The sequence below is a fragment of the Macaca thibetana genome, chromosome 1, assembly GCF_024542745.1.
Source record: "Macaca thibetana thibetana isolate TM-01 chromosome 1, ASM2454274v1, whole genome shotgun sequence".
NCBI classification, from domain to species: Eukaryota; Metazoa; Chordata; class Mammalia; order Primates; family Cercopithecidae; genus Macaca; species Macaca thibetana.
Window position 1 is genome coordinate 14278198 of NC_065578.1, and position 26183 is coordinate 14304380.

At 48.7% G+C, this 26183-nt stretch overlaps 1 protein-coding gene across 1 annotated transcript in view; it reads left to right on the forward strand.

Moving 5' to 3' along the window:
- Positions 1-26183, forward strand: part of LOC126929487 (chymotrypsin-like elastase family member 2A) — a 60773-nt gene that overhangs the window by 8031 nt on the left and 26559 nt on the right. Inside the window, exons 4-7 of the mRNA XM_050745922.1 lie at positions 835-963; positions 1486-1622; positions 4112-4257; positions 5508-5660. Coding sequence (XP_050601879.1) covers positions 835-963; positions 1486-1622; positions 4112-4257; positions 5508-5660 — 565 coding nt within the window. The remainder of the gene's footprint in view (positions 1-834; positions 964-1485; positions 1623-4111; positions 4258-5507; positions 5661-26183) is intronic.

The window sequence follows — 26183 nt, forward strand, 5'->3', positions numbered from 1 at the left end:
CCTCTTGGGGAAACTACATGTGGCCTCTGGATCTGGAATTGGGTTCCCTTGAACAACTTGACTTCTCAAAGCTTCAAAAACAATGCACCTCCATCACCTGCAGAAAACAATGGAGTAACAGAATTTAGTGTGAATTCAATGAGTTGATTTACTAAAGGACCTGACACTTAGTAAGTGCCCAGTGAAAGCTAATTCTGAATTGTAGACTAATTATAAAGGCCCACGAGGTTCTGCAACGTTGTTCACTTATCCTCTTCGTTGTCCGTGACCTCTGCTCATCACAGCTGGAACTCACCAGAGCTTTTGCTGGGTCGTTGTGACTCCCTACCAGGAGTGATCCCTTCTCCCATCTAATTTATAATAAGCTCTATGAGGTGATGGGGAAACTAATAGAGACTTACAGTCAGGAGTCCTGGCTTCTGGTTCTGGTTTCTCACTAACGGTGGGACTCTGGGCCAGGTTACACCTCTCTGGGCCTCAGTTTCCCCATCTGAAAATGAAAGGTGGGAAAAATGTCCTTGAGAGCAAATGACTCCTGTTTTCTCTGTGTTCATCTCATTCCCTCCATAATCCTACAGAGTCTGTGTTATTACAACATTTATTTTATATTATAGTTTAAAGTTAGTATAGTAACAATTATTATATGATCATAGTTCTTACGTTATATACTTTAGGCTCTATTATAACTAACTGATTGTCCCAGGGGAGGAAAGATCCCCAAGCCCAAGCCCCACCTAGTGGCTCATGCAGCTGCCAGTTACTTGGGTCTATCCCAACATTATCCAAAGCCAGGCCTCTGGAGGTGACCCTCTCCCTGGGCCCCCTTTCTCCCAGCTCCTCCAGGACCTACCGCGTGGTGCTGGGACGGCACAACCTCTACATTGCGGAGTCCGGCTCGCTGGCCGTCAGTGTCTCTAAGACTGTGGTGCACCCGGACTGGGACTCCAGCGATGTCTCCAAAGGGTTCGTTACTGTCTGGGTGCACTTGGGGGTGAGGTTGTCAGGGAACAGATGGGGGTCTCACAGAGGCAAGGGTCTCAACTCCACCACATGCCCTCTGCTTCTTCTATAGGGAGGGAGAAGGAGCTCTGGCCTCTTAGATGTGGAACCAGCTCCAAAGATGTCTGGGGTGGGGATGTGACCTGGGGAGGGAGAAGCAAAGACTGCCAGAGTGACCTGGTTTGCTGCCAGTCAAGCCTGCAGGGCCCCTGTCCGCTGAGCATGTATCTACTTCATGCCAAGTCCTGGGGACACAGGGACAGTGCTGTCGATCCTGTGACTGTCCCTGGAGTAGGACACAATCTCTCCTGCCTTGCTCCTTTCAACAAGGCCCTCTGCATTTTCAAACATGCCCTGGGGCCCTGCCACTCAGAGCAAGCTGGGGTAACGTACAGGGAACGATGACAAGGTCTCAGAGCCCTCCAAAGCCCCACAGGGCAGGAAAAGTCAACCCTGTCCTCATGCTCTGCCTCTGCACTGACCCAGGTGCGACATTGCCCTGCTCAAACTGGCTAACCCCGTCTCCCTCACCGACAAGATCCAGCTGGCCTGCCTCCCTCCTGCCGGCACCATTCTACCCAACAACTACACCTGCTACGTCACGGGCTGGGGATATCTGCAGAGTAAGTGGGAGCCAGGAGACCCCAGGCCTGGGAGGGAAGGGAGGTGATGTCACCCCTGTCTGGCCAGGGCCTCTCACCTGTCATCCCAGGGTGTGTGGCTGCCTGGGAGAGACGGGATGGCATAGGCTGATGCCTGCCTGGGTTCAAATGTCAGCTTTCCCACTACATGACTGTGACACCTTGGGCACATTACTACATCTCTCCATGCAGCACTTTTATCATATGTAAAATGCAAATAGTTGGCTGGGTGCCGTGGCTCACGTCTGTAATCCCAGCACTCTGGGAGGCCTGGTGGGTGGATCACTTGAGGTCAGGAGACCAGCATGACTGACATGATGAAACCCCGTCTGTACTAAAAATATTTTTAAAATAGGGTGTGGTGGTGTGCACCTGTAGTCCCAGGCACTCAGGAGGCTTAGGCAAGAGAATCGCTTGAACCCTGGAGGTGGAGGTTGCAGTGAGCCAAGATTTCGCTACTGCACTCCAGCCTGGGGGACAGAGCGAGACTGCGTCTCAAAAAAAAAAAAAAAGGGCATAGTAATAGCAGCTACATCACAGAGTTGGCAAGAGGATTCAAGGAGATAATCCATAGGAAGCCTGGCATGTGGTAGGTGCTGAGTGTTAGTTGTTGTCACTGTCCCTATGATGGAAAGAAAGTTACAGAGACCATGTGACATCTTCTGTGTGGCCCATAGAGTTCAGAACAGCATTTTTCTCTGTGACCTGAGGCCCTGGAGCCCTCATCGGACCCTCCGTGCCCCATAGCAAAAGCTGTCCCCTGTGCCATTCGGTCTTGCTGCTCAGAACCTGGCTGAGGGCGGGTCTCCTTTGACATAGACTCCAGGGGTTAGAGATCCAATGACAGTAGCCACCAAGAGGAACAGTTCCTGCCCTTCCCTTGTGAAATCACCAGAGGTTTGGAAGATTCTAGGAAGGGATGAATAATGATCTTATGACCATAATGACATTATGAGTGATAATGACATTATGACATTTCTCCTTAATGACTTAAACACATAAGTATAATGACATGTTTTTCCTGGGGTACATTCACATGTGTACCCTGGAAGAAATCCCCGTTGCCCTCTTCACTGCCTTATGTGTAAATACAAGTACACATGAAATCCTGCGGTGAGCGGTGGTGGAAGAGGCATTTCATGCTTATTAAGATAGAAGCACAACCACCTGTTTGTTTCCCCAGACAACCCTGGGGCAGATGCAGTTCATCTGAGACAGTGGGAGCGGGGAGGCATCCAAATGCTTGGCTTTTAGGCCCAGCTCTGCCGGTCACGGTGAAACCTTGGGCAAGTCACTTCCGAACCTCAGTTTCCTCATCTGTAAAATGGAAACACTGTTGGTGAAGACCAAAAGAGGTGAAAGGTGAAAATGCATCCTACATTGCAAAATGTTATACAAGTGTTAATTACTTATTAGTGGTCTTAAGCCAGACCCTTAACTTCCTTTTTTATTTATTTATTTATTTATTTATTTATTTATTTATTTATTTATTTATTTATTTTTTGAGACAGAGTCTTGCTCTGTTGACCTGGCTGGAGTGCAGTGGTGCAATCTCAGCTCACTGCAACCTCTCCCTCCCAAGCTCAAGCGATTCTCCTGCCTCAGCCTCCCAAGTAGCTGGAATTACAGCCAGATGCCACCACGACTGGCTAATTTTTGTATTTTAGTAGATACAGGAGTTCACCATGTTGATCAGGCTGGTCTCAAACTCTTGACCTTAAGGGATCCGCCCACCTTGGCCTCCCTAAGTGCTGGGATTAGAGGGTGAGCCACTGCGCCTGGCCGACACTTAACTTCCCTAGGCTTCAATCGATAGTGAAGAATTATGTTAAGCTCATCCTTGCCACTCATAGCTGTGGTAACAGTAATGCAGGTGATGGTGGCTGTGTCATTGGGGGCCATTATGACAGCCCTCTCTTCACCACACCAGCATATTTTTCCCAAGGAGGGGGCTCTAACTGCCAGGAGGCTCACTTTCCTATTTCAGATAAGTGAAGAAAGCCATGGAGTTAGCTCACCATAAAAAGGGATTGTTATAAGGATTTAAAAGTTTCAACACAAGGGCTGAGATATAGCCAGGCATCAGGAGCAGGCTAGGATCAGGGACTGGAAGCCTGTAAGAAACTCAGGAAACCCTCCCTTGTAATTTCTTTTCTTTGTGAGTCTACTTCATTCTCCACATAAAACAAAACATCAGTCATTGCCAAAAGCTTCCCAGATTTACGTCCTCTGAAACAGGAATCTCTTAGACCCCATCTCAGGATCCCAGGGGAGGGAGCTCATTGGCTTAGCTTGAGTCAGGTGTTCACTGCTGAACCAATCAACCGTGAGGACACAGTGTAGACAAACATAGCTGTTCGCATATTGCAATGGATGGAAGACTGTAACAGGGGAAACCCAGTAGGGGTAAACCACTTCCTTTTTCTCAGGAGTCTTTGCATCCCTAATGCTTTCTTTCTGATCTCATTCAGCCGACGGGCCTGCTTCTGATGTCCTGCAGCAGTGCCGGTTGCTGATTGTGGACTATGCCACCTGCTCCAGCCGTGACTGGTGGGGCAGCACCGTGAAAGCCTGTATGATCTGTGCTGGGGGTGATGGCGTGACCTCCAGCTGCTACGTGAGTACCAAAATCAGGGGCCCCACTCAGTGACAAAATGTGGGGATAAGGCTATAGAGGTCCATCCCTCCATAGGTCCATCCTCCCTCCTCCTGGCAGAAGTACTCTCTACAAATATGTTCCAGATATATCAGAACCCGATCTTTGGCCAGGCACGGTGGCTCTTGCCTGTACCCTATCACTTTGGGAGGCCAAGGCGGCAGACCACTTGAGGTCAGCAGTTCGAGACCAGCCTGGCCAACATGGTGAAACCTTGTCTCTACTAAAAATACAAAAATTAGCCGGGCGTGGTGGCGGGCACCTGTAGTCACAGCTACTCAGGAGGCTGAGGCAGGAGAATCACTTGAACCCATGAGGCAGAGGTTGCAGTGAACTGAGGTCACACCACTGCAATCCAGTCTGGGTGACAGAGCGAAACTCAAAAAAAAAAAAAAAAAAAAAAAAAAAAAAACTTGATCTTGGTTCTTGTTTGTTCTTGTTTTGAGATTCTCCTTGTCGTGTCCACCCCTCTCACTGCTGGGAAGTCCTTCCCTGGGTCTCATCAAGGTCTCTCGTGACTGTCATTCCGTATCCTTTCCTCTATGCTGGAAGGGAACCAAAGGAAAGTATTCCCTGGCTTAGGGCCTTTCTAGGATGACTTCTGGGTTTTCTGTTGAATTACGCTCATCAACGGCCCAGCGTGTCCCCTCCAGGTAGCTGCCACGGAAGCCTTCCCGGAGACAGTGTCTTAACCACCAGGAATTGCTCTGTGTTGGACTTAGCAGTGAAGTGGGGATGGAATAGGAAGGAGATCCACACGCCCTTCAGATCACACTGTGCCCTACACACTCTGCCCACACAGACCACCCCACCCGCGGGAAGACGGAGCCAGTGGGGAAGAGCCTGAACTCTGGGATGTGGCCTCAGCTCCTTTACAAACTGCCTGTGCAACCTTGGGCAAGTCCCAACCTCTCAACACTCCAGTTTCTCCTCTCCAGTGGCCTGGGGACACTGTGAATATTTACCTCCTAGGATTTTGTGGGGATTAATGAGATAAGGCATAGAACATGCTTAGCTCAGCTCTGGCCACACAGGAAGAATAAGTGTTGGCTCTTGTTGGAATTATGGTACCATCTTGGGCTATGACCACAAGGGCTGGCTTCAGAGGACAGTGACCTGCAGCAGAACAATAGAAATGCATTGAGAACAATGGTTCCAATGGGTAGCCCCTTCCTCTCCCTTTACCCTTCTATAACTCTGGCCTTCCTCAGGGAGACTCTGGCGGGCCGCTGAACTGTCAGGCGTCTGACGGCCGGTGGGAGGTGCATGGCATCGTCAGCTTTGGGTATAGATTTGGCTGCAACTACTACCACAAGCCGTCCGTCTTCACACGGGTCTCCAAATACATCGACTGGATCGAGTCGGTAAGAACTGGACCAGCCCAAAGCCCCAGGGCACTTACCTGCCCACCTGGCCTCGGGAGTGCCATGCTCACCTGGTGACTGAGAGCCCCTCCTTCCTCTTGACAACTAGATGGGACCCCTTGGAGGAGGCTGCAGACCTTGGCAACTGCTGGGCCCCCCGTAGGTCCCCAAAATTTCTGTGTGGGTAAAGCTGAGTGAAAAGGAACATAGAGGGTGGCCTTGTCCAAAGAGGTTGGGCACTCCTCAGGCATATTAAGATTGAGTTTCGCCTGACGCAGTGACTCATGTCTGTAATCCCAGCATTTTGGGAGGCCAAGCGGGCAGATTGCGAGGTCAGAAGTTTAAGACCAGCCTGACCAACATGGCAAAAACCGCATCTCTACTAAAAAAAATACAAAAAAATTAGCCAGGCATGTTAGGGCACTCCTGTAAACCTACCTACTCAGGAGGCTGAGGAAGGAGACTCCCTTGAACCTGGGAGATGGAGGTTGCAGTGAGCCGAGATTGCACCATTGCACTCCAAACCTGGACAAGAAGAGTGAAAAAGTGAAAAAAAAAAAAAAAAAAAAAGTGAGTTCCATAGAAATGGTGATTTTATTTTTGTGTATCTGTGTGTGGCCCAGACTCCACCATCCAGTGCTGTAAACGGGTATATTTATCTGCAAAGCCCAAAACCTGATTCTTTGAGACCCCCATAGCATTAATTATTGGAAATTTGTCCCCCTCAGGGGTCTTCCAGCTATTCTGTAGGGTGACCAGCCATCCCGGTTTGTGCAGGACTGAGAGGTTTTCCAGGATGCAGGACTTCCTGTTTTACTCTGGGACCATCCCAGGCAAATAAAGCCGAGTTGGTCCCCCTGTCTTATCAATGTAAACTCAGAGCTGTCTCCTTTCAGCTTCCACAATAGCTGAATTTGTTTTTAGCAATGAACACACATTTGTTTATAACAATAAGCATTAACATTATGTATTAAAAATGATAGGCCAGGTGCCATGGCTCATGCCTGTAATCGCAGCACTTTGGGAGGCCATGGAAGGAGGATTGCTTGAGCCCAGGAGTTCAAGACCAGCCTGGGCAACATAATGAGACTCTGTCTTTACAAAAAAAATTTTTTAAGTGACTCAGGCATGGTGGTGTGTGCCTGTAGTCTCAGCTACTTGGGAGGCTTGGGTGGAAGGGTCACTTGGGCCCAGGAGGCCAACGCTATATTGAGCCAAGGTCACACCAATGCACTTAAGCCTGGGCAACATAGCAAGACCCTGTCTCCGAAAATAATGATAATAATAACTGGCATCAGTATTAAGGAGCAGCCGTGGATACACGCAGCAGTAGGTGAAAGCAGCCAGAACAGGAAACCCCGTCACAAGAAAGGGGTGGCTGGTGGCTCACGCCTGTAATCCCAGCACTTTGGGAGGCCGAGATGGGCAGATCACCAGAGGTCAGGAGTTCGAGACCAGCCTGGCCAACACGGGGAATCCCCGTCTCTACTAAAAATTCAAAATTAAGCTGGGTGTGGTGACACATGCTTGTAATCCCAGCTACTCAGGAGGCTGAGGCAGGGGAATCACTTGAACCTGGGAGGTGGAGGTTGCAGTAACCCAAGTTCACGCCACTGCACTCCAGCCTGGGCAACAGAGCGAGACTCCATCTCAAAAAAAGAAAAAACCACAAAAAAAAGAAACGGGTGCCCAGGAGAGGGCAGAGGAGCCACCATGCCTGTTACTGAATGCTGGGAGGGAAGAGTCGGACACTCTGTGCCGATGAAGGACCACCTCAGTTTGCTCTTCTGTAAAATGGGACTTGAACTAGACAGGACTCCTCCACTATTTACGCGCAAGAGCAAATGGGAGTTATGGTATTTGTGGCAGAGCCCCCAAAGAAGGGGAAAGCTGGCATCTGACTTCACTAACTTTAATTTGCAGAGAAGTGTTCATTAAACTGACACTTATACAACCAAATATGAAGCTGCAGCCATGAGCACGTGGTCATAGGAGGAAACTAAACTGTCAAAATAAGCAGGTGGCTGCTTCCAAGTGTTCCCACTGATTCTTGCCAGCTCCTTGTTCATTTGTCTGTCTGCTGGCATCTTTTTGCCAACAAGTGGTCACAGGCAGAGATTCCTGAAACGTTTGTTGGGGAAAAATGGAAAATCAAAAAGACAGTAGCCATTAATCATTAATTGGTGCTTTTTTATATATAAATTGGGAAAAACCCATCTGAGTCCACCTTTGGAGGTGCCACCCACACGTCAAAGGAGCCTGGCCTGAGACTGACTGGACGAAAGGCTGCTTAGGGGCCTTTCCCAGCCAAATTCTAAGACCCTTTTCCAGCCCCAGCTGCTGTGGGAGTCACCGTACAGCTGGTCCTGGCAGCACCTTGGGAACCTGAAGCAGGGGCAGGGGCAATTGTCACAGTTTTTTTGTCCCAGCATCAGCTGTTCCCAGCCACAGACACAGGCACAACAGAGCAAGCCAGATCCCAAAGCATGGCCAGATGGCAGCAGGGATCCACAGGGCAGCGTGCCTTGCGAGGCAGCTGGGCAGAGTCCCTGTGTTCATGGGAGAGCAGTCGGGGCAGGCACAGATGCCCGGTAACGGGTTTCAGAAGGGGGAGAGTCAAGCAACCAGCTGTCCTTGGGTGGGGGCTGCCCCTGGCAGCGGCAGAGGCGCTCCTGACAACTTGCAGTGGCCCCAACCCAGGGACACACTGTGTGCAGCCTGGATTCACGAACCACTAGAGCCCTGGGGGTGCCTGACAGCCCCTGCCTGGATAAACCCAGACAGGTGACAAACCAAGGTCAGGAAGTACAAGCAAAAGATAAGAGCAGAGAAGCAGAGGAGACAAGTGGCCCGGGGCAGTCATCCCTTCAGCAAATTTCCATTGAATGACAGTCACACATGAACTTCAGCAATCCTTATCTTTTATTCTTTTACCAGAAGCTAAATCATACTCTGTGTAAAAATATTAAAAGAATATAAGAGTGTATCAAGTAAAAAAGTAGAAGTCCCCCCTCATTTTACATCTCCAATTCCACTCTCCAGAGGAAATCATTGTTTTTGGTTTTGTTTTTTGAGACAGAGTCTCGCTCTGTCACCAGGCTGAAGTGCAATGACTTGATCTCGGCTCACTGCAACCTCTGCCTCCCGGGTTCAAGCGATTCTTCTGCCTCAGCCTCCTGAGTAGCTGGGACTACAGGCACACACCACCACGCCCAACTAATTTTTGTATTTGTAGTAGAGATGGGGTTTCACCATGTTGGCCAGGCTGGTCTCAAACTCCTGACCTCAGGTGATCAGCCCACCTTGGCCTCCAAAAGTGCTGGGATGACAGACACGAGCCACTGCTCCTGGACAAGTTGTCATTGTTAAACCTTGGTGTGTGGTCTCTCAACTTTATGTGCATATATAGCTATATATATAACATAGACACTGTCTTCTAAGCAAAAATAGGATCTAAGTCTTCATACTGTTCTCCAGCTATTTTTCACTTAACACCTTATCACATTTTACATGTCAGTACATAAATGTCATTCTTTTGAACAGCTAAATAGTATTCCATAGTTTGAGTATAATGAATGAAGCTCTCATGTTTCCTATTTTTCACTCTTACATTATGCAGTGAACATCCTTGAATGTAATTCCTGCACACTGGTCTGAGTATTTGTGCTGTAGCAGCTGGATCTCCTGCTGTTTACAGCACTGGATCATGAAGTTGGCATATCAAAATGTTTAACAGGCCAGGTGCTGTGGTTCACGCCTGTAATCCAAGCACTTTGGGAAGCTGAGGCGGGTAGATGACTTGAGGTCAGCAGTTCAAGACCAGCCTGGCCAACATGGTGAAACCTCATCTCTACTAAAAATGCAAAAAATTAGCCAGGCATGGTAGTGCATGACTAAAATCTCAGCTACCCGGGAGGCTGACGTATGAGAATCACTTGAACCTGCGTGGCGGAGGTTGCAGTGAGCCCAGATCGCCCCACTGCACTCCAGCCTGGGAAACACAGTGAGACTGTCTCAAAAAAAAAAAAAAAAAAAAAAGTTTAATGGACACTGATCAACAGCCTCTGGAAACAGTTATAGCACCAACCATACTGCATAACTGCCTTGCAAACAGCAGTTTTGATTTGAGAAACAAATGAAATCTAAAAATATGCCATCCACACATTTGGAATACAACTTTTAGGGGTTCAAAGGCCTCCTACCCTGAAGCCCACACAGGACTCCTGGTAAGACCCCCTTTACAGGAAGACCTTAACAGGTCAATGAAAAGCTGCAATTGCATCTTTTTTTTCAAAACGTCATCAGAACTCCTCAGGCAGGAGCTAGTGCAGTGTGGGCTGCCTGTGACTCACATGAGGAGCTTAGCCCAGGAGGACAGAGACAGGAAACTGCCCTGCACAGCTCTGCGGTTAGGTGGACCTGACGATTTTCTTGTGTGTCCTACAGGTGATTGCAAATAACTAACCAAAAGAAGTCCCCGGGACGGTTTCAGACTTGGAAAGGTCCCAGAAGGAAATTAATATTATAATAAAATGACAATTATGCAAATCACATCTTGATGAGAGGTTTATTAGCAATCCATCCTAACATCCAGGGCCCTAAAAACTATGAGTAGGCTGGGCACAGTGGCACAACCCTGTAATCCAAGCACTTAGCACTTTCAGAGGCCAAGGCAGGCAGATCGCTCCAGTCCAGGAATTCCAGACCAGCCTGAGTAACATGGCATAACCCTGTCTCTACTAAAAACACAAAAAGTAAATGGGCGAGGTGGTACGCACCTGTAGTCCCAGCTACTCAGGAGGCTGAGGTGCGAGGATCGCTTGAGCCCAGGATGTAGAGATTGCAGTGAGCCAAGATCGCGTCATCGCAGTCTAGCCTGGGTGACAGTGAGACCCTGTCTCAAAAAAAAAAAAAAAAAAAAAAAAGAATTTTGCATCTGCGTCTCCCTGCGCTACTGAGACCTCAAGGACCCAGCCCACTTTACAACCAGACACATGACATTCTTGTCAAACAACATATAAATGGAGCACTAAGCTCCAGGGAGGGAAGTGGGCTGTAGCAGCTTCCTGCACTCTGCCTCCTCTGCCTCTCTTTCCTCTCCTGCCAGCACAGAAGCCTGGATTTCGGTGCAGACGCTGCCCCACCAGATCCAGAGGTTCTGGGTGGAACCTCATGGCCCAGGACCACGGCCGGAGGCCGTTCTCCAGGCCTGGCCAATCAACACATTGCATCCCCTTCCCCACCACAGCGATTGGCTCAGGGATGGGCATATGACCTGAGGAAAGTCCAATCAGAGAGGTTGCACGACTTGTTCCTCTTCCTGTTTGTAGCTAGGCACCCCAGGCCAGAAAGCCTGTGGGACTGACCCAAGGGCACACAGCAAATTCACAGCAGGTGTTTGTTCAGTGTTCTCATACAGGACAAACTTTATTTTTTTATTAAAACAAACAAAGATACAGAACAGAATGCCAAATTCACATGAACCTTTAAGATAAAATATGGGACTTAAGAAATAGTTGCTTGCTGTAGTGACTGATGCAGACCATAAATGAGTCCAAACTGTCAAAGGGAGTACGGGATGGAGATGGGACTGGAACCCACGTCTTCTGACATCCAGTCCCACGGGATTCTGCCCCCGCACCCCCACCCAATCTTCCTCACCTTTGCATGATCCTAGGGAGATTACAGAATTCTTTCCCATCCATTTTCTTACCCATGCAACTATCCTGCAATCCAGGTCTAGATGGTTATCTAGGAAACTAAGGCCCAGAAGACAAGTGGCTTGTCCAGACCACCACAGTCAAATTTGATGGATCAAAGACTCGAACTCGGTCGGGCACGATGGCTCACGCCTGTAATCCCAGCACTTTTGGAGGCCGAGGCCGACGAACACGAGACCAGGAATTCAAGACCAGCCTGGCCAATATGGTGAAACCCCGTCTCTAATAAAATACACAGATAAGCTGGGCACGGTGGCCGGCGCGTGTAGTCCTGGTTACTCGGGAGGCTGAGGCAGAAGAATCGCTTGAAGCCGGGAGGCACAGGTTGCAGTGAGCCAAGATCGCACCACTACACTCCAGCCTTCGTGACAGAACAAGACTCTGTCTCAAGAAAAAAAAAACACTTGAACACAAGTCTCTCTCTTTTTTTTTTTTTTTTTTTTTTTTTTTTTTGAGATGGAGTTTCCTTCTGTCACCCAGGCTGGAGTACAGTGTCGCAATCTCCCTCATTACAAGCTCCTCCTCCTGGGTTCTCACCATTCTCCTGCCTCAGCTTCTCAAGTAGCTGGGACTACAGGCGCCCGCCACCACGCCCAGCTAATTTTTTTTGTATTTTTAGTAGGAAGGGCTTTCACCGTGTTAGCTAAGATGATCTCGATCTGCTGACCTCCTGATCCACCTGCATCGGCCTCCCTAAGTGTTGGGATCAGGAGTTCAAAACAAGCCTGGTCAACATTTCAAAACCCCATCTCTACTAAAAATACCAAAATTAGCCGTTCATGGTGGCGTGCAGCTGTAATCCCAGCTACTCAGGAGGCTGATGCATGAGAATCGCTTGAACCTGGGAGTTGGAGGTTGCAGTGAGCACAGATCATGCCACTGGTTGACAGACAGAGACTCCATCTCAAAAAAAAAAAAAAAAGAGTTGAAGTTCACTTTCCCTTCTGCTTTTTTGACTGGGCCAAAAACTAGAGTTTGTGGTCACAGAGCGGAGCTTTCTCATCAGCAGCGGGCCTGCCTGACTTTGTGCTCTCCCAAAAGGCAAGGAGAGTGAAGGTCTAAGGAAGAACAAGAAAGTCCACCAGGAAACCTTGCTCACTCCACGCCTCCCCCAACACAAGTTGAACTCCTAGGAGGTAAGGCAGGATGCTCACCTCCAGCTACCACACCCAGCTTATCTGTGTATTTTATTAGAGACGGGGTTTCACCATATTGGCCAGGCTGGTCTTGAACTCCTGACCTCGTGTTCGCCCGCCTCGGCCTCCCAAAATGCTGGGCTTTGGAATCAGACCAACCTAGTTCCAGTTCTCATTCTGCCGCTTAGAAGCTGTAGGATCTTGGGCAACTCACTTCACCTCTCTGAAGCTCAGCTTCCTCCTGTGAAACAAGAGAGGCTCTTGTAGGGTTTTTTGAGGCTTAGATTCAATACGGAATGTGAGTGCATCTGACATCTGTGTGGTGCTGGGTGAGTGTCACCCTGCCTTTGTTTGTTCCCCTTTTGGAGAAGCTTCTGCTTTGACCCCATTTGGAAAATGACATTATTGGCGAAGTGCACACTGCTGTTCTCTTGGAAGAGGACAATAAAATGTAGCTGCCACCCAGGCTGTGGTGCATCGATTGCAGCTTACTGCAGCCATTGCCACCCAGGCTCAAGTGACCCTCTCCCTCAGCCTAGCCTCCAAGAGTAGCTGGAGCCACATATGTGTGCCACCGCACCTGGCTAACTTTTTAAAAAAATTTTTGTAGTGACAGGTGGTCTCACTATGTTGTCCAGGTTGGTCTTTTTTTTTTTTTCTTGAGATGGAGTTTTGCTCTGTTACCCAGACTAGAGTGCAGTGGGGCGATCTCAGGTCACTGCAAACTCCACCTCCAAGGTTCAAGAGATTCTCCTGCCTCAGCCTCCTGAGTAGCTAGTACTACAGGCACGCAGCACCACACCGGACTAATTTTTGTATTTTTGGTAGAGACGGGGTTTCACCATGTTGGCCAGGCTGGTCTTGAACTCCTGGCTTCAGGTGGTCTGCCCGCATCAGCGTCCCAAAGTTCTGGGATTATAGGAGTGAACCACTGTGCCTGGCCATAAAGTGCATTTTGATCCACCCGATGAAGCCCTCCTCTGCCAGTGTTCTGCTTCCCCCATCATTAGAGCAGCCAGATCCTAACTGTGCATGTCGGCCTTGCCTTCTGCTACGTGTGCACCTTCCCCACATTACACAAATCCTTACCCTAATGTTGTGAAACATGCTGGGCACAGGTTCCTCTCCCTGTTTCACAGATGGGTCTAGAGACTTACATGACCCAGCCAAGGTCACACTGCAAGCCCTGGCGTGGCCTAGAACAGGCTTTCTCAGCCTCAGCACCATTGACATCCAGGGCAGGGCACGTCCTGTTGCCCAGTGCATTGTCAGATGTTTAGCAGCATCTCTGCTCTCTGCCCGCTGGATGCCAATAACATCAACCCCAGCCATGACACCCAACGATGTCTCCAGATGTTGTCAAAAGATTTCTGGTGGCCGAACCAGCCCCACTGAGAAATACGCCTTAGAACGCTGTGGGTTCAGCATGCCACCTTCATCTTTTCATTGAAAACACAACTCCTGGCCAGACGCGGTGGCTCAGCCTGGAATCCCAGCACTTTGGGAGGCTGAGGCGAGCAGATCACTTGAGGCCAGGAGTGGGAGACCAGTCTGGCCAACATGATGAGACCCATGTCTCTACTAAAAATACAAAAATTAGCCAGGAATGGTGGCACACACCTGTCATCCCAGCTGCTAGGGAGACTGAGGCAGGGGAATTGCTTGAACCCAGGAGGCAGAGGTTGCAGTGAGCTGAGATCACGGCACTGCACTCCAGCCTGGGTGACAGAGCATGACTCCATCTCAGAAAGGAAAAAAAAAAAAAAAAAAAAAAAACTCCTCTCCTCAGTCTTACCCAGGGAGGAAAAAAAAAAAAAAAAAAAAAAAAACACAACTCCAAGGACTAACAATTAGTATTTTTCTTCCTTCCCTAACACACAACACAATCTCTTCAAAACAGATGGAACCCATATTCCAATATCTACCTTTGGCATCTTTTCCAAAGTATTTTTAGGGTGACAGCTACGAGCAAATGGGAAAAAAAATATTTGGACGCAAGCTCTTTTTTCCACTGGGCTTTGAGAAAATCCCCATCTTGCCTGCTCCCAGTGTATCTCTCACTGATAAGTTCCTCATAAAACCAGGGCCTTCTCCAGGGCCACGCTGACAGAACTCCCACGGACACACCATGATTAGGACCCTGCTGCTGTCTGCTTTGGTGGCTGGAGGTAAACCCTGTCACCCAGAGCCACTGGTTTCCCATCCCCTGGTGTGGCTGGGAATGGGATCTTCCTGTCCTCCCCTCTCGCCCCCACCCATCCCCACTGCATTCAGACCTATAATCATAAGAAAACTGGAATGGAGTTTCAAAGAACTGGAGCAAAGAGCAGGATTCTATAACCTCTTGGGATCCTTCTAGAACAAGGGTTTTCTATTTGGGGGTTCAGAATGCAGCAAGTGTAGTTTACATTGTGTGGGTCGCTGCTTCCTGGACTCAAGACCCTTTCTCTTTTCATAGCCCTCAGTTGTGGGGTCCCCACTTACCCGCCTTCTGTGACTAGGGTGGTTGGAGGTGAAGAAGCGACGCCCAACAGCTGGCCCTGGCAGGTGAGTCGACCACACTGTACTTCCCCCGTCCCTGCCCCACTCCCTTTACATCCCCCCTTTGCCCTTCCACCATGGGGTCTACTGTGCTGGCAAAGTGAGGACTGATGGGACTCACAGGCACCTTCACCAATAAGATACATTTCCGGCTGGGCGCAGTGGCTCATGCCTGTTATCCCAGCACTCTGGGAGGCCATGGTGGGCAGATCACCTGTGGTCACAAGTTTGGGACCAGCCTGGGCAACATGGTGAAACCCGCCTCTACTAGTAATACACAGTTAGCCAGGCGTGGCGGCACACACTTGTAATCCCAGCAACTCGGGAGGCTGAGGCAGGAGAATCGCTTGAACTCAGGAGGCAGAGGTGGCAGTGAGCTGAAATTGCACCACCGCACTCCAGCCTGGACAACAAAGCAAGACTCTGTCTCAAAAAAAAAAAAAAAAAAAAGATACATTTCTGTGGCCTTGGTCAACTGTGGGAGAGGAGGGAGAGGTGCCTCCTCCAGCTGCAATAAGGAGCTGACCCCTCCCCACTGCCCATAGGCAGCAAATATAGTCTTACTCTATTAACCAATCAGAGACTTGTTTACAAATGTACCATTAGTCTAGAAACCATTCAAGACTACCTATGCAAATATTCGTTGCTTTAAGGAACCAATCAGTGCTATTTGTGCAGATTCATCTTTAACTACAGGAAAATCAATGTTACCAATGAAAAAATGTTTTCTTAAGTTCATATAATCATAGTGATATCAAGACTAAACTGCCGAGTGGGGCACAGGCACAAATTACTAAGACGTGTTAACGGTGGGAATTTTAACAGAACTGTGTAAAGGTTACATTGACACAAACAAATATAGTAAAATCTCATTTATCTGATGTAACTGGGACTGAACAATTGAAAAGTTGGTTATAAAGAAATTATTTTAAATCATACATATATGTTGTAAACATTTTATCTTACCCTATGCAAACAATTTTTTAAGTTCTTAACTGTCTTTTTCATATAAACCACACCCCATAATATATCATCTACGAGTCCATTTCTTTCTTTTTTTTTTTTTTTTTTGAGACGGGGTCTCGCTCTGTCACCCAGGCTGGAGTGCAGTGGCCGGATCTCAGCTCACTGCAAGCTCCGCCTCCCGGGTTCCCGCCATTCTCCTGCCTCAGCCTCCCGAGTAGCTGGGACTACAGGCGCCCACCACCTCGCCCGGCTAGTTTTTTGTATTTTTTAGTAGAGACGGGGTTTCACCGGGTTCGCCAGGATGGTCTCGATCTCCTGACCTTGTGATCCGCCCGTCTCGGCCTCCCAAAGTGCTGGGATTACAGGCTTGAGCCACCGCGCCCGGCCACGAGTCCATTTCTTTAAAGCAGAGCAGTAACTTTGAGACGTTCACAAAGCAATCCAAGTTATGAGCCCATCCCGACTTTTACTTTTCCCCCCAATCTTTCCATTTTCTCACAGACACTAATTCAGGAGCAATTTTTTAAGAATCATGGTGATTCAGTCTCTTCCAAGCATTTAACTTTGTTTCCATATAAATAACGACTCTCTTTCTGAACTCATATTTCTTTGGTTACATATTTAATCAAATTTCACTATTGCAAGCATAATTGATATAAACTACTTTAGGAGCAAACCCAGCTGAATCAGGATGAGTTTCCAACTTCAGCAGGAGGAACAATTAGCAGCCCACTATCCTTGAGCATTCAGAGTGACCCATGCAGCAGTCATTGTGTTTACAGAGGCCAGCGTCATTCATCTGCTCCTTGATTAAGAGACTGTCAATGATAGGCCAGGCATGGTGGCTCATGCCTGTAATCCCAGCACTTTGGCAGGCCGAAGCAGGTGGATCACCTGAGGTCAGGAGTTTGAGACGAGTCTGGCCAACATGGTAAAACTCTGCCTCTACTAAAAATACAGAAATTACCCAGGCATGGTGGCGGGCACCTATAGTCCCAGCTATCTGGGAGGCTGAAACACAAGAATCACTTGAACCCTGGAGGCGGAGGTTGTGTTGAGCCAAGATCCCACCTCTGCACTCCAGCCTGGGTGATAGAGTGAGACTCCATCAAAAAAAAAAAAAAAAAAAAACTGCCAATGAAAGAATGATGGCAGATATTTCACATTTTTTTCTTTTTTTCAGACAGACTCTTGCTCTGTCACCCAGGCTGGAGTGCACTGGCACGATCATAGCTCACTGCAGCCTCCAACTCCTGGGCTCCAGCCATCCACCTGCCTCAGCCTCCCACAGTGCTGGGATTACAGGCACCCACCATTGTGCTCAGCCATAGTAATTTTTTTTTTTTAATTCAGTGTCACATTCTCTCACACAGGCTGCAGTACAGTGGCTGGCGAAACATGGCTCACTGTGGCCTCAAACTCCTAGGCTCAAGCAAACCTCCCACCTCAGCCTCCCTACCAGCTGAGCCCACAGATGCATGCCACCACACCCGGTTAATTTTTTTTGTTGTTTTTTTAGAGATGGGGTCTCACTATGTTACTCAGGCTGGTCTTGAACTCCTGGGCTCAAGTGATCCTCCTGCCTCAGCCTCGCAAAATGCTGGGATTACAGGCATGAGCCACTCAACCCAGCCTCACAATTTATATACTTGGCTTTGTGTACTTTTGCCAGTTCTTTTGCTTTTCTCACAGTCCCACAGTATTTTTTGCCTGAGAATTTGGAAGAAGGGCCACAGTCCCTCTGCTACAGGGCCCCACAGCACCAGGCGCATTTGTGCTGAGAACTAATCATTGCTGCCTCCAAAAATACTTCCTCGCCCTCTTGCACAAAGGTATTCCTGCCTTGAGAACCAGTGAATGTTAGTCTGTGAAGAGTCCCTTGTGCTTTGTGCTTCTGTTTCCCTGGGGAAATTGTTTTACTGAGATCATAGGCAGATCTAGCTGGGTGGGGACCCAGATGAGGCAAGTAAGACATTCACTCTGGGGCAAAATGTAAGAGGTAGCACAAAACTAAGCAACCAGCTGGGCATAGTGGCACACACCTTTAATCCCAGCTATTCAAGAGGTTGAGGCAGGAGGATTGCTTGACCCCAAGAGTTTGAGACCCGTATGGGCAACATAGCTAGCCATCACAAAAGAAAAAGAAAAGAAAGAAAAAAAAAAAAAAAAAAACCTCACTAACCAAAATGAATAATATTTTAAGGCAATTTTGTTTTTTCTCCTGGAGACAGAGTCTCATTCTGTCACCCAGGCTGGAATGCAGTGGCACAATCACGGCTAACTGCAACCTCCACTTCCTGGGTTCGATTAATTTTCCTGTCTCAGCCTCCCGAATACCTAAGATTACAGGTGCACGCCACCACACCCGGCTAATTTTTCGTATTTTTTAGTAAAGACGGGGTTTCATCATGTTGGCCAGGCTGGTCTCAAACTCCTGACCCACCTGCCTCAGCCTCCCAAAGTGCTGGGATTACAGGTGTGAGTCATCCCACCCACCAGCTATTGTCATTACAGTATTAATCACCCTGAGAGCCCTGCACAGTGGCTTATGTTCCACATTTCCAGAGAAGGTAACTGGGACTTGGAAAGGTTACAGAATTGCACAAAGGCACTGAGTTAGCCTGGGGGGAATGAGGATTCAAATTTGGTTCAATGCTTGTTCTTTTAGCTACACTTTGCTGGTCACAAATAATACATATTACGTGGACTACATTTCACATCTGTCGGATGGTTTCAGCACATTTTTAAATTGGGGAGGTATATCCTTTGAAGTATCTTTTTTCACTTTCTCTAATTTTAAATGTCTTTTATAAAGCCAGTTCATCTAAGACCTCTTAATGTCACACAAACAAGAAATGCCAAACGTTAAAAACAAGAACGTTCAGAGAAAAGCAGGCATCTGGCATCTACCAACAAACAGGTCATCGTTCCCCACAGTTACAGGAAGCCCCATCAGTGCAGTCCATGCCCTACTGTCACCTCCCTCCCCTCTGCTTGGCCTTGGCAGGGAATTGAAAGACAGGGGAGGAGGAATGAAGGAACAGGAAGGACATGGAACAGCTTCATTAGAGACTAAAACAGTGTCAGATGTCACCACCTTAAAGTTCTTTTTTGTTGTTGTTGTTGTTCTTTTTTTTTTTTTTAAAGCCAGGGTCTCACTCTGTCACCCAGGCTGGAGTACAGTGGCGCCATCCCGGCTCACTGCAACCTCCGCCTCCTGAGTTCAAGCGATTCTCCTACCTCAGCCTCCCAAGTAGCTGGGATTACAGGCACACACCACCACAGCCGGCTAATTTTTGTATTTTTAGTACAGATGGGGTCTCATAATGTTGGCCAGGTTGGTGTAGAACTCCTGGCCTCAAGTGACCCACCCCCCTCAGCCTCCCAAAATGCTGGAATTACAGGCGTGAGCCACAGTATCCAGCCTCCACCACTTAAAAGTTCTACCCCACACCTGTTAACTGTCAATCTAAACAGAAACCTTTCTTTTCTTTTTCCTTTTTTTTTTCTTTTTTGAGACAGATGCTCATTCTGTCGCCCAGGCTGGAGTGCGGTGGTGCCATCTAGGCTCACTGCAACCTCCGCCTCCCGGGTTCAAATGATTCTCCTGCCTCAGCCCCTGAGTAGCTGGGATTACAGGCGAGACCTACTGTGCCCTGCCTAGAAATCATTTTTTAACCTGAAAAAATGTTTTCAAAAAAAAGTGAGGAGCCAGGGGGCAGGGGAGTAAGGTCCACTTATGCAGTCTCATGTTCCTATGAGTGGATTTGGTCTTCAGGGGGAAACTAGACAAGCAGGAGACAAGATCACCTGCCCCTGGTGATCTCTTTCATTCTATTCATTTGCTTATTCACTCCCTTGTTCAATCAGTAAGCATTTGTTAAAGACCCAGTATGTACCAGGCACTCTTCTAGGCGCCTGGCAGATAGCAGTGGGGGAAAAATTCATGAAGCCTTTATTAAAGTGGAGGCGTGGCCAGGCACAGTGGCTCAAACACCTGTAATCCCAGTACTTTTGGAGACCGAGGTGGGCAGATACCCTGAGGTCAGGAGTTCGAGATCAGCCTAGCTAACATGGCGAAACCCCATCTCTACTAAAAATATAAGTAAATTAGCCAGGTGTGATGGCAGGCACCTGTAATCCCACCTACTCTGGTGGCTTAGACAGGAGAATCGCTTGAACCCAGGAGACAGAGGTTGCAGTGAGCCGAGATGGTGCCGCTGTACACTCCAACCTGAGCGACAAAGCAAGACTCCATCTAAAAAATTACACAAAAATAAAGCAGAGGAGTGAGACAATAAACAACTGAATGAGTAAACTCATAACATGCCAGAAAATGCAAGATACTATGATGAAGAGTAACGCAGAGCAAGAGGAAGGAGGCAAGTGTGTCTGTGTGTGCGTATGTACGTGAGCATGCATGTGTGTGTGTGTTCACACTGTTGGGGATAGCACAGTCATAGAAGACCTCACGGAGAAGGTAACCTTGTGCAGAGACCAACAGGAAGTGAAGGAAAGAGCTACATCGATATTTGCAAGAATATTCCAGGCAAGAGGAAGAGCCAGTGCAAAGGACTGGAGGCAGAAGTGGGTTTGGTGTATTTGCAGAACTGCATGGAAGTCAGGGTGGCTGGAGGAGAGGAGAGTGGGAGCCTATGGGGGTCAGAGAGGCCACAGAGGGCCTAGTAGGTCATCAGACAGATTCAGGTTTTATAAGCTGTAAAGGGGGAGCCACTGGAGGGCCTGAGCAGAGAAGAGAAGTCATCTGACTTCCATTCAAAAAGGGTCATTCACGCTACTGTGTTGAGAAAATGTGGGCGGGAGCGGGGAGAAGAGATGGGAGACTAGAGTGATCATTGAGAAGACAGGATGACTGGGACACGCAGTTGAGGTAGTGACCGAGGGGTAGCAACCACTCCACATATTCCCAAGCTAGAGCTGAAGGGATTTGCTGATGGACTTGAATGAGGGATAACAGGGAAACACAGGAGCCAAGGATGACACCAAGGTTTGCGGCCCGAGCAGCAGTGGAGTTGCCATTGACTGTGACAGAGGACCCTGGGGAAAGACCACGTTTGGGATAAGTCAGGAGTTTTGTTTTGGACATACTAAACCGGAGGGGGCTAAGGAAAGAGCTCCCAAGGAGGGGAAGATCCCAACCAATCCAGTTGCAGAAACATGTTCAGAACAGGGTTTTTTGTTTTTGTTGTTGATATGAAGTCTCACTCTTGTCACCCAGGCTGCAGTGCAATAGCACGATCTCGACTCACTGCAACCTCTGCCTCCCGGGTTCATGTGATTCTTTTGCTTCAGCCTCCTGAGTAGCTGGGATTAGACACACGCCATCACATCCGGCTAATATTTGTATTTTTAGTAGAGACGGGATTTCACCATGTTGGCCAGACTGGTCTCAAACTCCTGACCTCACGTGAATTCACCTACCTCAGCCTCCCAAAGTGTTAGAATTACAGGCATAAGGCAACACTCCTGGCAGAACAGTTATTTTTTAATAGTCTATATGTTTTTTATTTTTCTATCCCAGATTTTTTGCGTTAATTTTGTTGTTGCTTTTTGTTGGCTGGGCAGAGCAGATACAGGCCCTTGCTATGTCACCCAGGCTGAGCACAGAGCAATCACAGCTCCCTGAAACCTAGACTTTCTCAGATCAAGCAATCCTCTCACCTCAGCCTCCTGAGTAGCTGAGACTACAGGTGTGCACCACCACTCCCAGTTAATTTTTATTTTATTTAAAAAATTTTTTGGTAGGCCGGGAGCGGTGGCTCAAGCCTGTAATCCCAGCACTTTGGAGACCGAGACGGGCAGATCACAAGGTCAGCAGATCGAGACCATCCTGGCTAACACGGTGAAATCCCATCTCTACTAAAAAATACAAAAAACTAGCCAGGCAAGGTGGCGGGCGCCCCTAGTCCCAGCTACTCAGGAGGCTGAGGCAGGAGAACAGCCTAAACCCGGGAGGCGGAGCTTGCAGTGAGCCGAGATCCGGCCACTGCACTCCAGCCTGTGCGACAAAGCGAGATTCCCTCTCAAAAAAAAAAAAAAAAAAAAAAATGTTTTGGTAGAGTCTAGTTCTCGCTATCGTGCCCAGGCTGGTTCACAAACTCCTGGGCTCAAGCAATACTCCCACCTCAGCCTTCTGAGTAGCTGGGACTATAGGAATGCACCACCGCACCCAGCGGCTAATTTTGGGCTATTTTTTTTGTGAATACAATGCATTAGTCCTTCCTCACACTGCTAAGAAAGACATACCTGAGACTGGGTAATTTATAAAGGAAAGAGGTTTAATTGACTCACAGCTCAGCATGGCTGGGGAGGCCTCAGGAAACTTACAATCATGGCAGAAGGGGAAGGAAACACATCCTTGTTCACACAGCGGCAGCAGGGAGAAATGCCGAGCAAAAGTCGGGGAAAGCCCCGTATAAAACCATCAGATCGTGTGAGAACTCACTGTCATGAAAACAGCATTGGGGTAACCACACTCACGATTCAATTACCTCCCACCAGGTCCCTCCCACGACACATGGGGATAATGGGAGCTACAATTCAAGATGAGATTTGGGTGGGGACACAGCCAAACTTATCAGATGGGGTCTCACCACATTGCCCAGGCTGGTCTCAAACTCCTGGGCTCAAGTGATCCTCCTTCCTTGGCCTCCCAAAGTGTTGGGATTACAGGCATGAGCCACCATGCCTGGACTGATTGTTTTTAATATACATTGCATTAACATGTTTTTCACCTTGACATCTGAGGTTTTGGGGGCCCCCTTAAGTTGTGCACCTTAGGTGAGTGCCTCACTCCCCCTTACCCTAGTCCCAGCCCTGTTCTTGGGAAACTGGAGAGCAGGGAGGCCCTGCTTTTTCAGCCACAGCCACAGAGCTCCTGTGTTTCTCCCCAGGCCTCCCTGCAATACATCTCCAATGGCAATTGGTACCACATCTGCGGAGGGACCCTGATAGCCAACAACTGGGTCCTGACGGCTGCCCACTGCATCAGGTAACTGCCATTCCCTGGGCACTTGGCCTGCTCACCAGCTGGTGCTCATTTCTGAGCTGGGGGCTCAAATAGCCTGAACCATGCTACATAAAGCAGCCTTGCAAATAACCACTAGCCTGGCCGAGACACAAGCTGTAGTCAATCAATGGTTCAGTGTGTTGGCCCATCAATGTCAGTACATGGCAGAGATGGGGTGTCCTGTGCCAGGTACTAAGGGAGGATAAGGAGAAGGGGAAGGCCCAATCACTGCACTCTTGGGGAAACTACATGTGGCCTCTGGATCTGGAATTGGGTTCCCTTGAACAACTTGACTTCTCAAAGCTTCAATACCATCACCTGCAGAAAACAATGGAGTAACAGAATTTAGTGTGAATTCAATCAGTTGATTTACTAAAGGGCCTGACACTTAGTAAGTGCCCAGTGAAAGCTAACACTGAATTATGGACTAATTGTAAAGGCCCACAAGGTTCTGCAACGTTGTTCACTCATCCTCTTTGTTGTCCGTGACCTCTGCTCATCACAGCTGGAACTCACCGGAGCTTCTGCTGGGTCCGTGTGACTCCTTCCAGGAGTGATCCCTTCTCCCATCTAATTTATAATAAGCTCTAGGAAGTTTTGGAGAAAATAACAGAGGCCTACAGTCAGGAATCCTGGCTTCTGGTTCTGGTTTTTCACTAACGGTGGGACTATGGGCCAGGTTACTACTCTCTGGGCCTCAGTTTCCCCATCTGAAAATGACAGGTGGGAAAAATGTCCTTGAGAGCAAATGACATTTGTTTTCTCTGTGTTCATCTTGTTTCCTCCGTAATCCTACAGAGTCTGTGTTATTACAACATTTATTTTATAGTATAGTTTATAGTTAGCATAGTAACAATTATTATATGATCATAGTTCTTACATTATATACTTTAGGCTCTATTATAATTAACTGATTGTCCCAGGGGAGGAAAGATCCCCAAGCCCAAGCCACAACTAGCAGCTCATGCAGCAGCCAGTTACTTGGGTCTATCCCAACATTATCCAAAGCCAGGCCTCTGGAGGTGACCCTCTCCCTGGGCCCCCTTTCTCCCAGCTCCTCCAGGACCTACCGCGTGGTGCTGGGACGGCACAACCTCAATATTGCGGAGTCTGGCTCGCTGGCCGTCAGTGTCTCTAAGACTGTGGTGCACCAGGACTGGAACCCCAACCAGGTCTCCAAAGGGTTCGTTACTGTCTTGGTGCACTTGGGGATGAAGATGTCAGGGAACAGATGGGGGTCTCACAGAGGCAAGTGTCTCAACCCCACCACATGCCCTCTGCTTCTTCTATAGGGAGGGAGAAGGAGCTCTGGCCTCTTAGATGTGGAACCAGCTCCAAAGATGTCTGGGGTGGGGATGTGACCTGGGGAGGGAGAAGCAAAGACTGCCAGAGTGACCTGGTTTGCTGCCAGTTAAGCCTGAAGGGCCCCTGTCCGCTGAGCATGTATCTACTTCATGCCAAGTCCTGGGGACACAGCGACAGTGCTGTCGACCCTGTGACTGTCCCTGAAGTAGGACACAATCTCTCCTACCTTGCCCCTTTCAACAAGGCCCTCTGCATTTTCAAAGATGCCCTGGGACCCTGCCACTCAGAGCAAGCTGGGGTAACGAACAGGGAACGATGACAAGGTCTCAGAGCCCTCCAAAGCCCCACAGGGCAGGAAAAGTCAACCCTGTCCTCATGCTCTGCCTCTGCACTGACCCAGGTGCGACATTGCCCTGCTCAAACTGGCTAACCCCGTCTCCCTCACCGACAAGATCCAGCTGGCCTGCCTCCCTCCTGCTGGTACCATTCTACGCAGCAACTACCCCTGCTACGTCACGGGCTGGGGAAGGCTGCGGAGTAAGTGGGAGCCAGGAGCCCCCAGGCCTGGGAGGGAAGGGAGGTGATGTCACCCCTGTCTGGCCAGAGCCTCTCACCTGTCATCCCAGGGTGTGTGGCTGCCTCGGAGAGACGGGGTGGCATAGGCTGATGCCTGCCCGGGGTCAAATGTCAGCTCTCCCACTTCATGACTGTGACACCTTGGGCACATTACTAGGTCTCTCCATGCAGCACTTTTATCATATGTAAAATGCAAATAATTGGCTGGGAGCCGTGGCTCACGCCTGTAATCCCAACACTTTGGGAGGCCTGGCAGGCGGATCACTTGAGGTCAGGAGACCAGACTGACCAACATGGTGAAACTCGGTCTCTACTAAAAATATTTTTAAAAATAGGGTGTGGTGGTGTGTACCTGTAGTCCCAGCTACTCAGGAGGCTGGGGCAAGAGAATCGCTTGAACCCGGGAAGTGGAGTTTGCAGTGAGCCAAGATTTCGCTACTGCACTCCAGCCTGGGGGACAGAGGGAGACTGCATCTCACAAAAAAAAAAAAAAAAAAAAAAAAAAGACATAATAATAGCAGCTACATCACAGAGTTGGCAAGGATTCAAGGAGATAATCTATAGGAAGCCTGGCATGTGGGAGGTGCTGTGTGTTAGTTGTTGTCACTGTCCCTATGATGGAAAGAAAGTTACAGAGACCATGTGACATCTTCTGTGTGGCCCATAGAGTTCAGAACAGCATTTTCCTCTGTGACCTGAGGTCCCTGGAGCCCTCATCGGACCCTCCGTGCCCCATGGCAAAAGCTGTCCCCTGTGCCATTCGGTCTTGCTGCTCAGAACCTGGCTGAGGGCGGGTCTCCTTTGACATAGACTCCAGGGGTTGGAGATCCAATGACAGTAGCCACCAAGAGGAACAGAGTTCCCGCCCTTCCCTTGTGAAATCACCAGAGGTTTGGAAGATTCTAGGAAGGGATAAGTGATAATGACCTTATGACCATAATGACATTATGAGTGATAATGACATTAAGACATTTCTCCCTAATGACATAAACACATAAGTATAATGACATGTTTTTCCAGGGGTGCATTCACATATGTACCCTGGAATAAATCCCCATTGCCCTCTTGACTGGCTTATCTGTAAATACAAGGATACATAAAATCCTGCGGTGAGCGGTGGCGAAAGAGGCATTTCATGCTTATTAAGATAGAAGCACAGCCACCTGTTTGTTTCCCCAGACAACCCTGGGGCAGATGCAGTTCATCTGAGACAGTGGGAGCGGGGAGGCATCCAAATGCTTGGCTTTTA